The 12,847-nt window shown below is 48.4% G+C and overlaps 1 protein-coding gene across 3 annotated transcripts in view; it reads right to left on the minus strand.

Moving 5' to 3' along the window:
• Positions 1 to 789: 789 nt before the first annotated feature.
• GLB1 (galactosidase beta 1) overlaps positions 790 to 12,847 on the minus strand; it is an 80,180-nt gene continuing 68,122 nt past the window's right edge. For all 3 annotated transcript variants that reach the window (XM_059162191.1, XM_059162189.1, XM_059162190.1), the window contains one exon: positions 790 to 1,381. In XM_059162191.1, the coding sequence (XP_059018174.1) occupies positions 1,136 to 1,381 (246 nt within the window). In that variant the 3' untranslated portion in view covers positions 790 to 1,135. The remainder of the gene's footprint in view (positions 1,382 to 12,847) is intronic.

The raw sequence follows: 12,847 nt of genomic DNA on the forward strand, positions 1-12,847 counted from the left end.
CGGTTTCCGTCGTTCCAATCCTTCCCCGTGGGAACACAAGCATGTATTCATATATTATGTGAGCCGTGTGCGCCTGGACACTTGCTCCAAGGTGGCTCGGCTTCCAGCTCCGTCTCTAACATTAACAGCTGTGTGGCTGGGTAAATCGGGGGATGACAGCACATTCTGCAGTTCTCCCGAGGGAGGAGTGAATGAAATAGACAGCATGTTCGGAACTGCATGTGGTGTCAGACCAGCGCTCAGCAAGTAAGAGTGACCGCCCCGGGGCAGGATGCACATACTCTGAGATGCCACATCCCCCCATGTCTGTGTATGCACATGTGTGTGCGTGTCTGTGTCTGCTGACATGAGTTCGGGCCCGAGTTGTGCAGGTATGTACCGTTCTCATGTCTAAACACACTAAATGCAACTATTTTTAAGGTAATCAGCTTTTTGAACACAGCAGGTCATGAAAGGGTTCGCACTTACAGATCTACGTCAGCATTTTTGGGGCTCCCTGGCATCCCAGCGAGCAGACGCCACATTACATACACTCTCCGTGGCTGACCATTTCAGTGGTTCACAGGATGGTTTTGAGTTGTATGATGGGCCCCCTCGTAGACATCACAGAAACAAAAAAGGAAGTCAGATGAGGATCAGAGAAGCAGCAGTCCACTAGATCAAACCAAGACGATTTTCCATTCCTTTGAACCACAAGTTAGTGAAGTGGCTTATTCAACCTACTCAAGTCTAGTTATGATTTAAATCAGAACTTATAATTTAATAGCCGTTCAACATGAGAAACAGTAACAGCATTTGAATACAAATTTTATTTCATAAAAAGACAACATGATTCCTTCAAGATAAAAATCAGGAACATCTTTAAAGCTTTCATTCCGACTGGGCAGACGCATCACGCCTTCCTGTGCCGCCCAGCTCCTCCTGCATTCGTGGTGCACCCCCCAACTCCGGTGGAGGCTTGGGCACCACGGGGCTGCCTGGAAACCTCTGGAGAAAATGCACATGCTGACCCTACTTTCTAATCGCACTTTCCAGTGAGTGCTGGCGTTGCATGGGAAAATAGGTGAGGTATGTGCAAGCCCAAACTCCAAAGGGTCACAGTGCTTAGCCTTCAGATGTAGTCCAGTCCCGAGGGTTAGTCAGGCAGGCCTGAAGGGTGAGGACCGGAGGTCGAGGTGGCACTGATAACCGGCCTGTCCACAAACTCCACGGTGCACAGCTTTGGGCCATTGTCACCGCAGGGTGCGCGCTCTAGTTCCAGCACCACGATGGTGTTGGGGGCCGATGTTACCAGGATGTGCCGTGGCACAAACAGAGTCACCTGGGGTCCCCGCGCAGGCCAGTATCGCCCGAGGTTAAAGCCATTAATCCACACCTGACCCTGGAGAAAGAGAGAGAGAGAGAGAGAACCGTCAGGCCCACCTGTACCCTCAGCCCTGGGGAGTCTGGCTCAAGGGGCCAGCAGCGGCAGAGGCAGGAAGCGCCCTCACAAAGGTGCTCTCCAGCCACAGAGACCCAGGCTGAGACCCAGGCCCACACCAGCCTTGGCTCCCGCACCCTGCTAAGATGACCAGCCAAGTGGCAGGGGCTGGAGGGCAGAAAAAAACAAAACGTTGCCCCAAACACCTGTTCCTGCCTCAGGACGGCATACATTTGGTTCCTCTGCCTGGGCAGTATTGGATGGTACTGGACAGCACCGTGGCAGTTTCACTGGGTTTTGGAATGTTGTCCTGGGTCCCGGGGGACCGCTGCCTCCATAGGTCAAGCCTTCCCTAACTTCTCTGTCCGCAGAGGAGAACTGCTGAGCTGTCCCCCAAGGAGACGCGCTCTAGTTGTTCGCTCCCCCTCCCAGAGGCAGGGCTCGGCCACGCTGTCTCTGTGCATGGGATGAGCATGGTCTGCAGCAGCTCAGGAATCCGGGTCACCAAAGAGCTACCCTCAAACACGAGGAAGGCCACACCTGCTCCCAGCTTGCTCTGTATGCTACAAAGACCATTTCTGTGAGTAGAAGCTCCCTCCCCTATAAAACTGAGAGAACAAAAATGCCTGAAGAATGGGGACCACGTTTGGGTGTATCTACACAGCCCTTGGACACCTGCATGGGCTCGGGTTTGCTCACAGGGGAGGACTTAACAGACGGCTGAATAAGTGGAACATTCTATTACAGAGAAAGGGGGGGAGGGGAGATCACACAGACACAGACACACACAGAACGAATATATGGGAGAGGAAGGAAGGAAGGAAGGAATAGAGAAGGGAAGGAGAAAGAAGTGAAGAAATTTCTATCCACAGTGGTGCAAATATACTGGGGCCTCGGAGAAGGCTCAGCCACGCTGTCACCCGCTGAGCCCCGGTCCCTGCAGGCTTCACGACCCAGCTGCAGCCTCTCCCCTAGAGCAACTCAGCTGCTCACTTTAGGTATTTTTCAGTCTCCAGGTGTTCCCTTTAGCCTCACTCCCTCTGTATTTCCTCCCCTGGTTCCAGTCTTAGTCCTGCTGCTTCCCGGCTGCCGGGCAGTAGGGCAGGTGACTGGGGACAGAGGGAGGAAGCATCGCTGTCCGGGGGCTGGCACCAGGGGCAGAGCCCAGGGAGCAACAGAGCTCCTCAAACTACCATAAAACAGATCACATGCCTACATAGGAGGCCAGTGATTGAAAACCATCTGTCTGTTGAATTAAGTCATTTAGAGAAAGGATGACAGTGTCACAGTTCTCAGAACTGTTTTACCCTTGTTTTTACCGCGGGATATGCTATCTCTAGCCTTCCTACCAGGCATGGGCCATGACAGCCTTACCAGCTTCTTATCAGATGAGGATCTGCTGGTGCCTTGTTTTTGCAGTGCAGAGGAGAGCAGCACTTGACTTTCGAGGCTGAGGGGGAGACAGGTTCAGACGGAGAGCAGCAGGTGGGCTATGAGCAGCATGTGGGCTTCACAGTGTCCTAACGAAAGCCAAGCCCACCCCTAACCCAGTGATGAGGTAGACAATGAGGAGGTCTGATGCCTCCTCTCACCTGAAATTCCCTTTTGTAAGGATCCAAGGGACTGTCTCTCACATCCCTTGTGCTAAATCGGGCAGGTCCATCTGGAAAGCTGAAAAGCATTTTCCTGAATCCCCTTTGCCAGAGGGTTTTGGGTTAAAGTTGGTCAAAAGAGGACCCTGTTTGAGACTGGCCCCGTGGAAGGCAAGCTGAGGCCATTGCTTTTGTGGGAGGTGGTCATCTCAGACACAGGGCTGACAGAACCAGGGACATCCACAGGTTCAGCCTGTCCTCGGTCCTCTGCTGCATGTCTGGCTCATCTCCCTAAATGCTGCTCTGCCGACCAACTGTGCACTAGCCTCACAGGGCAACAGTCCCAAAGACCTCCATATGAGCTCCTCAAAGTACTACTCTGGCAGCTAGACTTGCTTTGGAAAGCCCCTGGGGCCGGCCTGACAGCCTGGCAGGGATCTTAGTACATCTGCCTTTGATTCCTGGCCCCTCTCCAGCTTTCACTCTTCTGGCTCATTCCACATTTGTGTGAGGTCTTACTCCTACTAGGGAATACTCATACTCATACTCATACTCACTGTGACAGACAAACAAGTTCCCAAACTGTGGCTCCTAGTTGCTGATCACAGTTGATACAATTTTTCTCCAACTGATTCCTTAATTCTGGACATAGCCACCCAGCTGCCCCCATTTTCTCCCCCAAATGATCACCTGAGGCCCACTGTGGGCCATCCACTCTCATATGAACTCTACCTCCTGGCCCACCCAGATGACGCCCCAGTATGTAGAGATCGTGCCTTGCACATCCCCTCTAACATTTCCCGAACTCAGGGTTATACCTTCCATGGCCTTGGTTAATTCTGGAAAGCTACGAATTTCTTCAGGACAAAATGACCCTCCACTCTGCTCCTAACAGAATGGGCATTAAATGAAGTTTAGGGTGGCCTGGTTGCCCTGCTAGGACAGGAATAAAGCATTTGGAAAGAACAAACAAGGAATCTGGGAAGAACGGGTCACCGGCCCATAGCTCTGAAGCACCGGGTTGAACAGAACCATCTGCAATGACGGAATGTTCCGCACCGCCCCACACAGCAGCCACACGCACTCGGCATGGCTACTGAGGGCTCAAAATGTGGCTACTGTGAGGAGCCGAATTTTCACTTTTCATTAATTCACATTTAAACCTAAACAGCCACATGTGGCCAGCACGGTGGAGGAACGGTGAGGTGCCTGGCATTACACTGTCAGACCACAACGTCTGCACTTCTCTCCGCCCTCACGTCCGTCTTCTAGAGAAAGTCGTATTCGATGTTGTCTCAGACTCCTGCAGCCTCCTCACAGGTCCCCTGACTGCTTCATTAGCAGCAGCATAATGAACATCAGATGATTTTTGCTCATTCTCGCTTCTGACCTCCTCCCAAGGGCCCCAGAAGACCCAGTGCCTGCTTCCTCCCCGCCATTCTTCCCACACCTGCCCACTCAGAACCCCACTGGACTTTCCCCCCACCGTCACCTGGACACACCAAGCTCCTTCCCCTGTGCAGTAACTGTTCCCGCCACCCGGAGGGCTATTCTCCTAGCTCTTAAGCCTTCCGAGGGCGCAGAGATCTCATCCGCACCAGCGCCTCAGGGCGGGAGCTGCGGTCATCCTCAACTCCCGGCCTTCCAGTCCAGGTCACACACTACCCCCTCAGGCTCTTCTTTTTCTTCTAGTTATTGTCATGGTTTCCTATCTGTATCATTTGTTTGATTATTGGCTTATCTGCTATTTCCAGCACAGATTCTACGAAGGAATAATCTTGGTTCACTTGCTCACAGTGAGACTCTCAGTGCTCAGCAAAGTGGGAGACAGTCTATACCTGGCAGCCCCTGTTAAAGAAGACTGGCTGATGATTCTGTCTGAGAACAGATTCTGGGAACGGGTGACATGATGTCCTACTGAAAGAATATTCCAGGTTCCTCTGCTCCCAGCTTAACAGTTTTAGAGAATCCTGTTCACTGGAAGAAAAGTAAAATATTTGCATTGCTCCTTGATTAGCACTGTGATTTTTAGTTGTAAAAAATTACTTTAAAAGACTCAAATTTGGGGGGGCAACTGGGTGGCTCAGGTCATGATCCCAGGGTCCTGGGATTAAAGCCCGTGTTGGGTTCCCTGCTCAGTGGGGTGCTTACTTCTCCTTCAGCCTCTGCAGCTCCCCTTGCTTGTGCTCTCTTTGTCAAATAATTAAAATCTTAAAAAAAAAAGTCAAATTAAAAAAAATTCAATTTAAAAATATACATACTCTAATTATTTTTCTCTTTAAAAAGTTATGCTGAAATTTGGGGCGCCTGGGTGGCTCAGTGGGTTAAGCCTCTGCCTTCAGCTCGGGTCATGATCTCAGGGTCCTGGGATTGATCTCTGCAGTGGGCTCTCTGCTCAGCAGGGAGCCTGCATCCCCCAGCGCACTGCCTGCCTCTCTGCCTACTTGTGATCTCTGTCTGTCAAAAAAAAAAAAAAAAAAAAAGTTATGCTGAAATTATTGGCGGCAGGCGGAGAGTATGCTCATGTTAGTAAAAGTAGACTGTTAATGACAGAGAGCCCCACTGGGGCCAAGCATTCCTAGAGTGAATACCAATGACTTCTGGGGCTTCGTGGGGGCTGTCCCAGCTAAAATAGTTCCTGACAAAGTCTGACTTTCTCTGACCATGACTTGACCCCTGGCAGACTCCCCACTCTGCTATTATCACCAAGGTGATAATAGTTCAATAAATGTTAGCTTCCCAGAAATGTGTGACCTGCTTCTTTGTTAATCAGACAAATTGTGTGTCTGTTTTAGATTCTCCAGATAAACACAATTGTCTTCTAAGAACTTAAAAGCAAAAATTTCGATGCTGTTTTAAGTCACAATTGAAAAATTTCAAATGTGTTCTGGTGTTCCTTCAAAAACAAGAAACTGGTTGAATGCTGACTCTGTCAAACTGAAAGAAGTCACGGAGACAGCTGGAGGACTTACAGTGGAACAGACCAAGGTCCATTTCTCAAGGTGAAAAGGCTCTCACCACACACAATTAATGAGTAATTGTGATGTTAATTTGGGAAAACAAAAGAAAAAGAATTTTTTTTTAAAAAAGGTAAAATAGTGAGGGGGTTGCTTAGATAAGATGGTAAAGAGATCTCACTGTGCAGATCTCAGTGCCAGGGAGAAAATGAATTTTCCGCAGCTGATGCAGCCCACATTCCTTGCTTCCTCCTTGGTCTTGGAGCAATAAATAAACCTATGATCTCCCTGGATTTTATGACAGACGCAACTAGAATTAAAGCCATGAAAACATAAAATGTTACATAAAAGATAAATCATTTCTTCCTTTTTTTCAAACCCCACACATAAATTCCTTTCTTCTCAGTCCCCAAAGTTCCAGAACTGCTTGACCTTTTTAAGAGCACCTCACCTAACAGTGGGCAACATGATGCCTCGAGTTTCTGGAACAAAGCTACAACCACTGAGTGAAAACTGCTGTGTATTTGCTACAAAATAACACATATTCAAAATTGCAGGAGACCCCCCCACACACACACCTCGCTTCAACTCAGAGCCTCTTTGCTCCTGTTTACGCATAATTCTTACAAGGTTGTTACTAAATTTTTAAAACATTTTTACATTGTATTGATTTTTTAAAAGTAAGCTCTATGCCCAATGTGGGGCTTGAACTCATGACCCCGAGATCAAGAGTTGTATGTTCTATGGAGTGAGCCAGCCAGCACCCAGTTTTGGTCCCAAATTAATATATATCATTGAAAAGAGATTTGATTGTCTAATTTCCTAGCTTATAGGGCTTGTGACTAGGAAACAATGAGTTAGATGTAAATAGTAGACTTTGTCAGGGGTAAAAATAACCATAAATCAGGACCCAAAAGTTTAAAAAGCATCTCAGATTCAGAATGAAAGTAGAGTCAACAGGGCTAAGACTCGTGGGGCAGGCTACAGAAATGGCCTCAGTTCTCGGCAGCTGTCCCCCATCAAGGGACAGAATCTGTTCCTCCCTCCTGTGAATCTGGCTGGTCTAGTGCCTTGCTCTGGCCAAAGGATATGGAAGAAGCGACTTGTGATTTCTGACTTTGGCCTTAAGAAGTCTTCCAAGTTGGCAGTCTTCCCCTGAACATGGCCGGTCACCACACGAACGAGTCTGGGACAGCTAGCTGAATGATGAGAGAGACATGGCCCAATCTCCTCGGTCACCTCAGTGGACAGACAGCTAACTTCCGTGAGAACAGCCTCCTTGCTGACTAGAAAGGCATGCCCAGCTGAGACCAGCAGAAGAGCAGCCCAGTTTGCCAACACCCCAAATGAATGAATTATTGTTTCTTTAAACCAGGAAGGTCTGATGGTTTGTTATACGGCAAAAGCTAACCAATATACCTCAAGACACATTAGCGTGCCACTTTTCAGTAAAGGAAATTAGGTTTATAAACCCGATTTAAAAACAGTAGAGGCGCCTGGGTGGCTCAGTGGGTTAAGCCACTGCCTTTGGCTCAGGTCATGATCTCAGAGTCCTGGGATCGAGTCCCGCATTGGGCTCTCTGCTCAGCTGGGAGCCTACTTCCTCCTCTCTCCTGTCTGCCTCTCTGCCTACTTGTGATCTCCATCTGTCAAATAAATAAATAAAATATTTTTAAAAAACCAGTAGAGTAATTTTCTAGTATTCAGTTCCTCTTTTCCTAAACAGTCACCAGATCCTGTCAGGGCTGCCTGGTGGCACGTGTGCCCTTCTTGGGGTTGTTGTAAATGACTAAGTGGGAGGACACACATGAGCATGCAGCCTGGCGACATGCAGCGAGCATCCTACTCAATGCAGCTGCTGGCGTAATTTCCCATGGTAGGACCCTCGCCCCCACTCCGGAGTTCTACTGATTGAGTCCTTTCCCAGCAGCTCCAAACTGGGACAGTTACCCCACTTCTGCATTCCCATTACAAGCACTGAATATATGAATAGATACTTTTTTTTTTTTTCGAGATTGTATTTATTTCGAGCATGAGCTGGGAGGGAGGAAAGAGGAGGGGTAGAGGGAGAGAGAGAATCTCAAGCAGACTCTGTGCTGAGTACAGGGCTCAATCTCATGACTCTGGATCACGACCTGAGCCAAAATCAAGATGCTTAACCGAATGAGTTTCCCAGGTGCCCCTGAATATATACCTTTAACTTGCATTGCAGCCCATCTCCTGATTTGTAGAGCCATCTCTCTATAGACCCAAGACTCCCAGGTCTTCTATAGGCTATCAGGCCTCGCAACATAGAGAACATTATGTCATTGTATTGAATGTAGCTTTACTTACTTATTCTTGCTATGTTCCAGACTTGCTGGCTACTTCCTCTTGGAGATTAGATGATTAGTAAGTACTTGAGGCTGAACATATTTAAAACAGAGCTTCTGATCGCCGCCAGCACCCCACCTGCCCTCCTCCAGCCTTCGCCCCTCAGAAACTAACCACACCCTCCCCTCCCATTACCCGGGCCCCAAACTCCTTGACTACTTTCTCTTGAACACCATACAGGATCCCTCAGCAAACCCTGCCTTTTCTTTTCAGTACGAATCTTGCACTTGTCTTCCCCAGCACCCAAGCCCACAGTTCCTTGTAGGATTGCCATACTAGCTTCCCATCAGGAATTCGTGCATCAAGCCTCGCTCTCCTATAATCCATTCCCACTGAGATTCGAGCTTTAATAGCCAGTCAGCTCTTTGACTCTCTACTTAATGCTACCACCAGAATGAGGAGAAGCCAAAATCTCCACCTCCTGAGCCAATCCCTCGTATCCCACACTCTCCCCCTTGCTCACAGGATCTTTCTCTCTGGGCCTCTGCACGCACGGCTTCCTGGCTCTGGAACGTTCCTCCTCTGGCTCCTCATGTGGATGATTTGGTCTCATCCTTCAGGCCTCAACGGCCACCTTCTCCGAGAGGCGCCCCTGACCACTCCTTATGCAGTGGCTTCAAAAGAAATCCATACATTCTTAACACTTCTCCCTTCAAAAGGCAGAACCCAATTTCTATCCCAAGAACAGGGACTGGACTCAATGCTCTCTTTTGACTAACTGGATGTGATAAAGGCTACATGACTTCCTAGGCTAGTTTCGGCCTGTCTCTCTCCTTCCTAGATCACTCCCTCTGGGGAAAGCCAGTTGTCATGTCAGGAGGACACTCAAGCAACCTATGGTGAGGCCTGCTGGGGAAGAAGTGAAACCCCTGCCAACAGCCAGCCCCAGCCAGGCAGCGGCTATAACTTCATGACAGACCCTGATCCAAAACCACTAGGCCAAGCTGGTCCCAAGTTCCAGACCCAGAGAAACTGTGAGCTTAATAAATGCTTATCATAGTTTTAAGCCACTAAATTTAAGGGTAAAATTTGTTACACAGCAATAGGTAACTATTATGCCACATAAGATAGCAACAGCTTAACCCCATTCCTAACTTTAGGTCACACTGTCACATTTAATTTCTTCCTAATTGTCACCACTATGTGAGATCATAACATTTACTTATGATGTCTTCCCCAGTAGCAGTGTCCTGCCTAGCCTGCTCACATGCTGAATACCAGTCCCCAAGTACTTCATAGTTTCTGGTACTTTCTACACACTGTTGCCATATTTGATCATATCACTTTGATGCTTAAAATTGCCCCGAGTTCTACAAAGGTCTCAAGGTAATACCAAATTCCTTGATACATGAGGCCATAAAGCCACCTTTCCCACTGCACTTGCTACCACTCCCTTCCTGGCTCCTTCTAGGGTGTTTTCTGTGACATTGACCGATTCTCCAATTCTCTGGACACCAGCTGCATGTCCAACAATTCAACGATGACATCATCTATCTGGAGCTGGGGTCAGATCCCACAGTTTAAAAGGGCTCTGACCCACACTTCTGAACTACCAGCTACAAATTGGGGGTTCCCATAACCTCCTCCTCAGGTTCAATAATTTGCTAGAATGGTGCACAGAATGCAAGAAAACATTTTACTTACATTTGCCCTCTCCAGGTGTACCTGCCAGCACCTGGATGTGTTCACCCACCCAGAAGTTCTAGAGTTTTTACAGAACTCCATCTCCAGCCCCCAATCCCTACCCCAAGAAGTCAGAGGTTGAGGAGTAGAGCCAAAAGTTCCAATCCTTTGATCACTTGGTGTTTCTGGTGATCAGGCCCCACTGGCACCAGAAAGTCAAATGATGAGGGTATTGGAACTTTTAAAAGCAAGATGCAGAAATAATTTAAATAGATGAAGGGATCTTTGTCAGTGCTTTTTTATTTTTATTTTTTAAATTTATTTGACAGCGAGCGAGCGAGCGAGCGACCAAGCATATGCAGGGTGAGTGGCAGTGGGAGGAGGAGACCAGGCTCCCCACTAAGCAGGGACGTGGACCTGGGGCTTGATCCCTGGGCTCCAGATCATGACCTGAGCTGAAGGTAGATGTTTAACTGACTGAGCCACCCAGGGGCCCTGTCAGCCCTTTGTTAGAAATTCTTTTATCTTGTGACTTTTTACATCTTGAGAGAGGGAATACTTGCCTTTAAATAACAAAATTACTTTTAGTCAGTATTCTATTTGCAACTTTAGCTTTCAAAGTATAATAATTCGGGTTGAGGAAAGGAGGGTGTGACTCCACGCTCTCGTCTCCACCGGAACCCACCCTGAGAGGCTAATAAATGCAAGAAGCCTGCGGCAGATGCTGCTCTGGGACCACGCACATCACATGGAGGAGACAGAAAGTGTGGACGCATGGCGTTGGCGGAACACCTCGCTTGAGCGATAGATAGCACACGTGACACAGCGAGCACACCACCCATCTCAGGGAACTTGTGGTCAGATAAGAGTTCTGTGCAGGGGGCGCCTGGGTGGCTCAGTGGGTTAAGCCGCTGCCTTCAGCTCAGGTCATGATCTCAGGGTCCTGGGATCGAGTCCCACATCGGGCTCTCTGCTTAGCGGGGAGCCTGCTTCCTCCTCTCTCTCTCTCTGCCTGCCTCTCTGCCTACTTGTGATCTCTCTCTGTCAAATAAATAAAATCTTTTAAAAAAAAAAAAAAGAGTTCTGTGCAGACCAGACGCAGGCCTGTGTCTCCTGGAAAGGGCAAAACATGCCTGACCACTTCCCGCTGTAATCCCAGTTTGATGGTTGGGCATTTAACCAGAAAGCCACATCCAAATCAGAAGGGATTTTTTAAAAAAATCTTGTGAATCACCCTTATCAGTGACTTTGTTCACTAAATCAAGGCAGTCTCTTTGTATCAACTGAACAGCACAAGCCCAGAGGCTGGGACAGGACCTCCCTGATGGAGGGTGGAGGAGGGTTGGTGTGTCCAGAGGCAGGGTCCAAGGAATGGCTCTGGCTTCAAGTGTCATTTGGTCCCCCCGACCCCACATCTGCTGAAGTGTTCATGCTCTCAAAAGTCAGAACTCAGTGGTCTGTGGAGGGGTGGGTTCTGTTCTCCATCTGCTAATCTTTCAAAACCTCAGGAGCTGGCCTGGGACTTTCCTCAGTAAGAGGGACCACAGAGGGGCACCTGGGTGTCTCAGTTGGTAAGCGGCTGCCTTCGGCTCAGGCCATGATCCTAGGGTCCTGGGATGGAGCCCGGTGTGATGTTTCTCTCTCTCCCTATGCCCTCCCTCCCCCTCTGGCTCGTGTCCTCTCTCTCTCTCAAATAAATAAATAAAATCATAAAAAAAAAAAAAAAAGAACAGAAAACAGTATGCATTGTCTTACGTGTAAGTCCTCTGACCTTTGGACTCCCCTAACCCAGGTCCACGAATCCCACAGATGGGCCTTCCCATCTGCTTTACTGAGATGTACGTCACACTCCATGTAATTCACTCATCTCAAGTGTACAATTCAGTTAGCTGTGAGAACACTACAGAGCTATGCGGTCGATTTTAGAATATGTACATCACTCCAAGTGGAAACTCTGCACCTGTTAGTATTCACTCTCCATCCTCCCTCCCAATACCCCTCTTTCCCTGCTCCAGGTAACCACTGATATTTCTGTGTCTGTAGATTTGCCTATTCTGACATTTCTTATTTATTTATTTATTTATTTATTTGTTTATTTATTTGGCAGAGAGAGATGACAAGCAGGCAGAGAGAGGGGAGGAAGCAGGCTCCCTGCTGAGCAGAGAGCCCGATGCGGGGCTCGATCCCAGGACCCTGGGATCATGACCTGAGCCAAAGGCAGCGGCTTAACTCACTGAGCCACCCAGGTGCCCCCTGACATTTCATATAAATGGAACTTTCACATATATGGCTTGTGATTGGTTCCCTTCACCTAACATGCTTTCAAGGTTCATCCATCCATGTTGTAACATATAGGATTACTTCATTTTATGGCAAATTTATTTTCCATTACTACACATCTAATAGACTGTTTATTCACTCATCAGTAGGTGGATATTTGAGCTTTTTCACCTGTTGGCTGATTCTGGATAATGCTACTGTGACCATTTGTGTCCTAGATTTTGAGGAGACATACACATTTGGTGGGCTTCTAGGGTTCCAAACTTTCTGACACATTTGTAAATATCACATGTCCATGTGCCTTCCAAACAGGAAGTGAAAAAGCCATGGGACTGACAAGATGAGCGCGGAGCCCTGGTCTACGCACTTAGCCCAGCTCCTCATTGGCCTTTCAGGCTCTGTACATTGCTTCCTGCCTTTCCATGTGGGCCTGCAGGTCGGACGGACCTGGGGCTCAGGGAGCTGTGTTACCACCTACTTCTGCTCCTCATGCAAGTTCCCTGGCTCTCTCGAGCTGCTCCTCTGCAAACTGGAGGTAACAACAGGGCATCATACTACGCCTGCTCTCTTGGCCATGATGCAGCTCATGTCTCCAAAGTGTG

Source organism: Mustela lutreola, chromosome 2, assembly GCF_030435805.1.
Source record: "Mustela lutreola isolate mMusLut2 chromosome 2, mMusLut2.pri, whole genome shotgun sequence".
NCBI classification, from domain to species: domain Eukaryota; kingdom Metazoa; phylum Chordata; class Mammalia; order Carnivora; family Mustelidae; genus Mustela; species Mustela lutreola.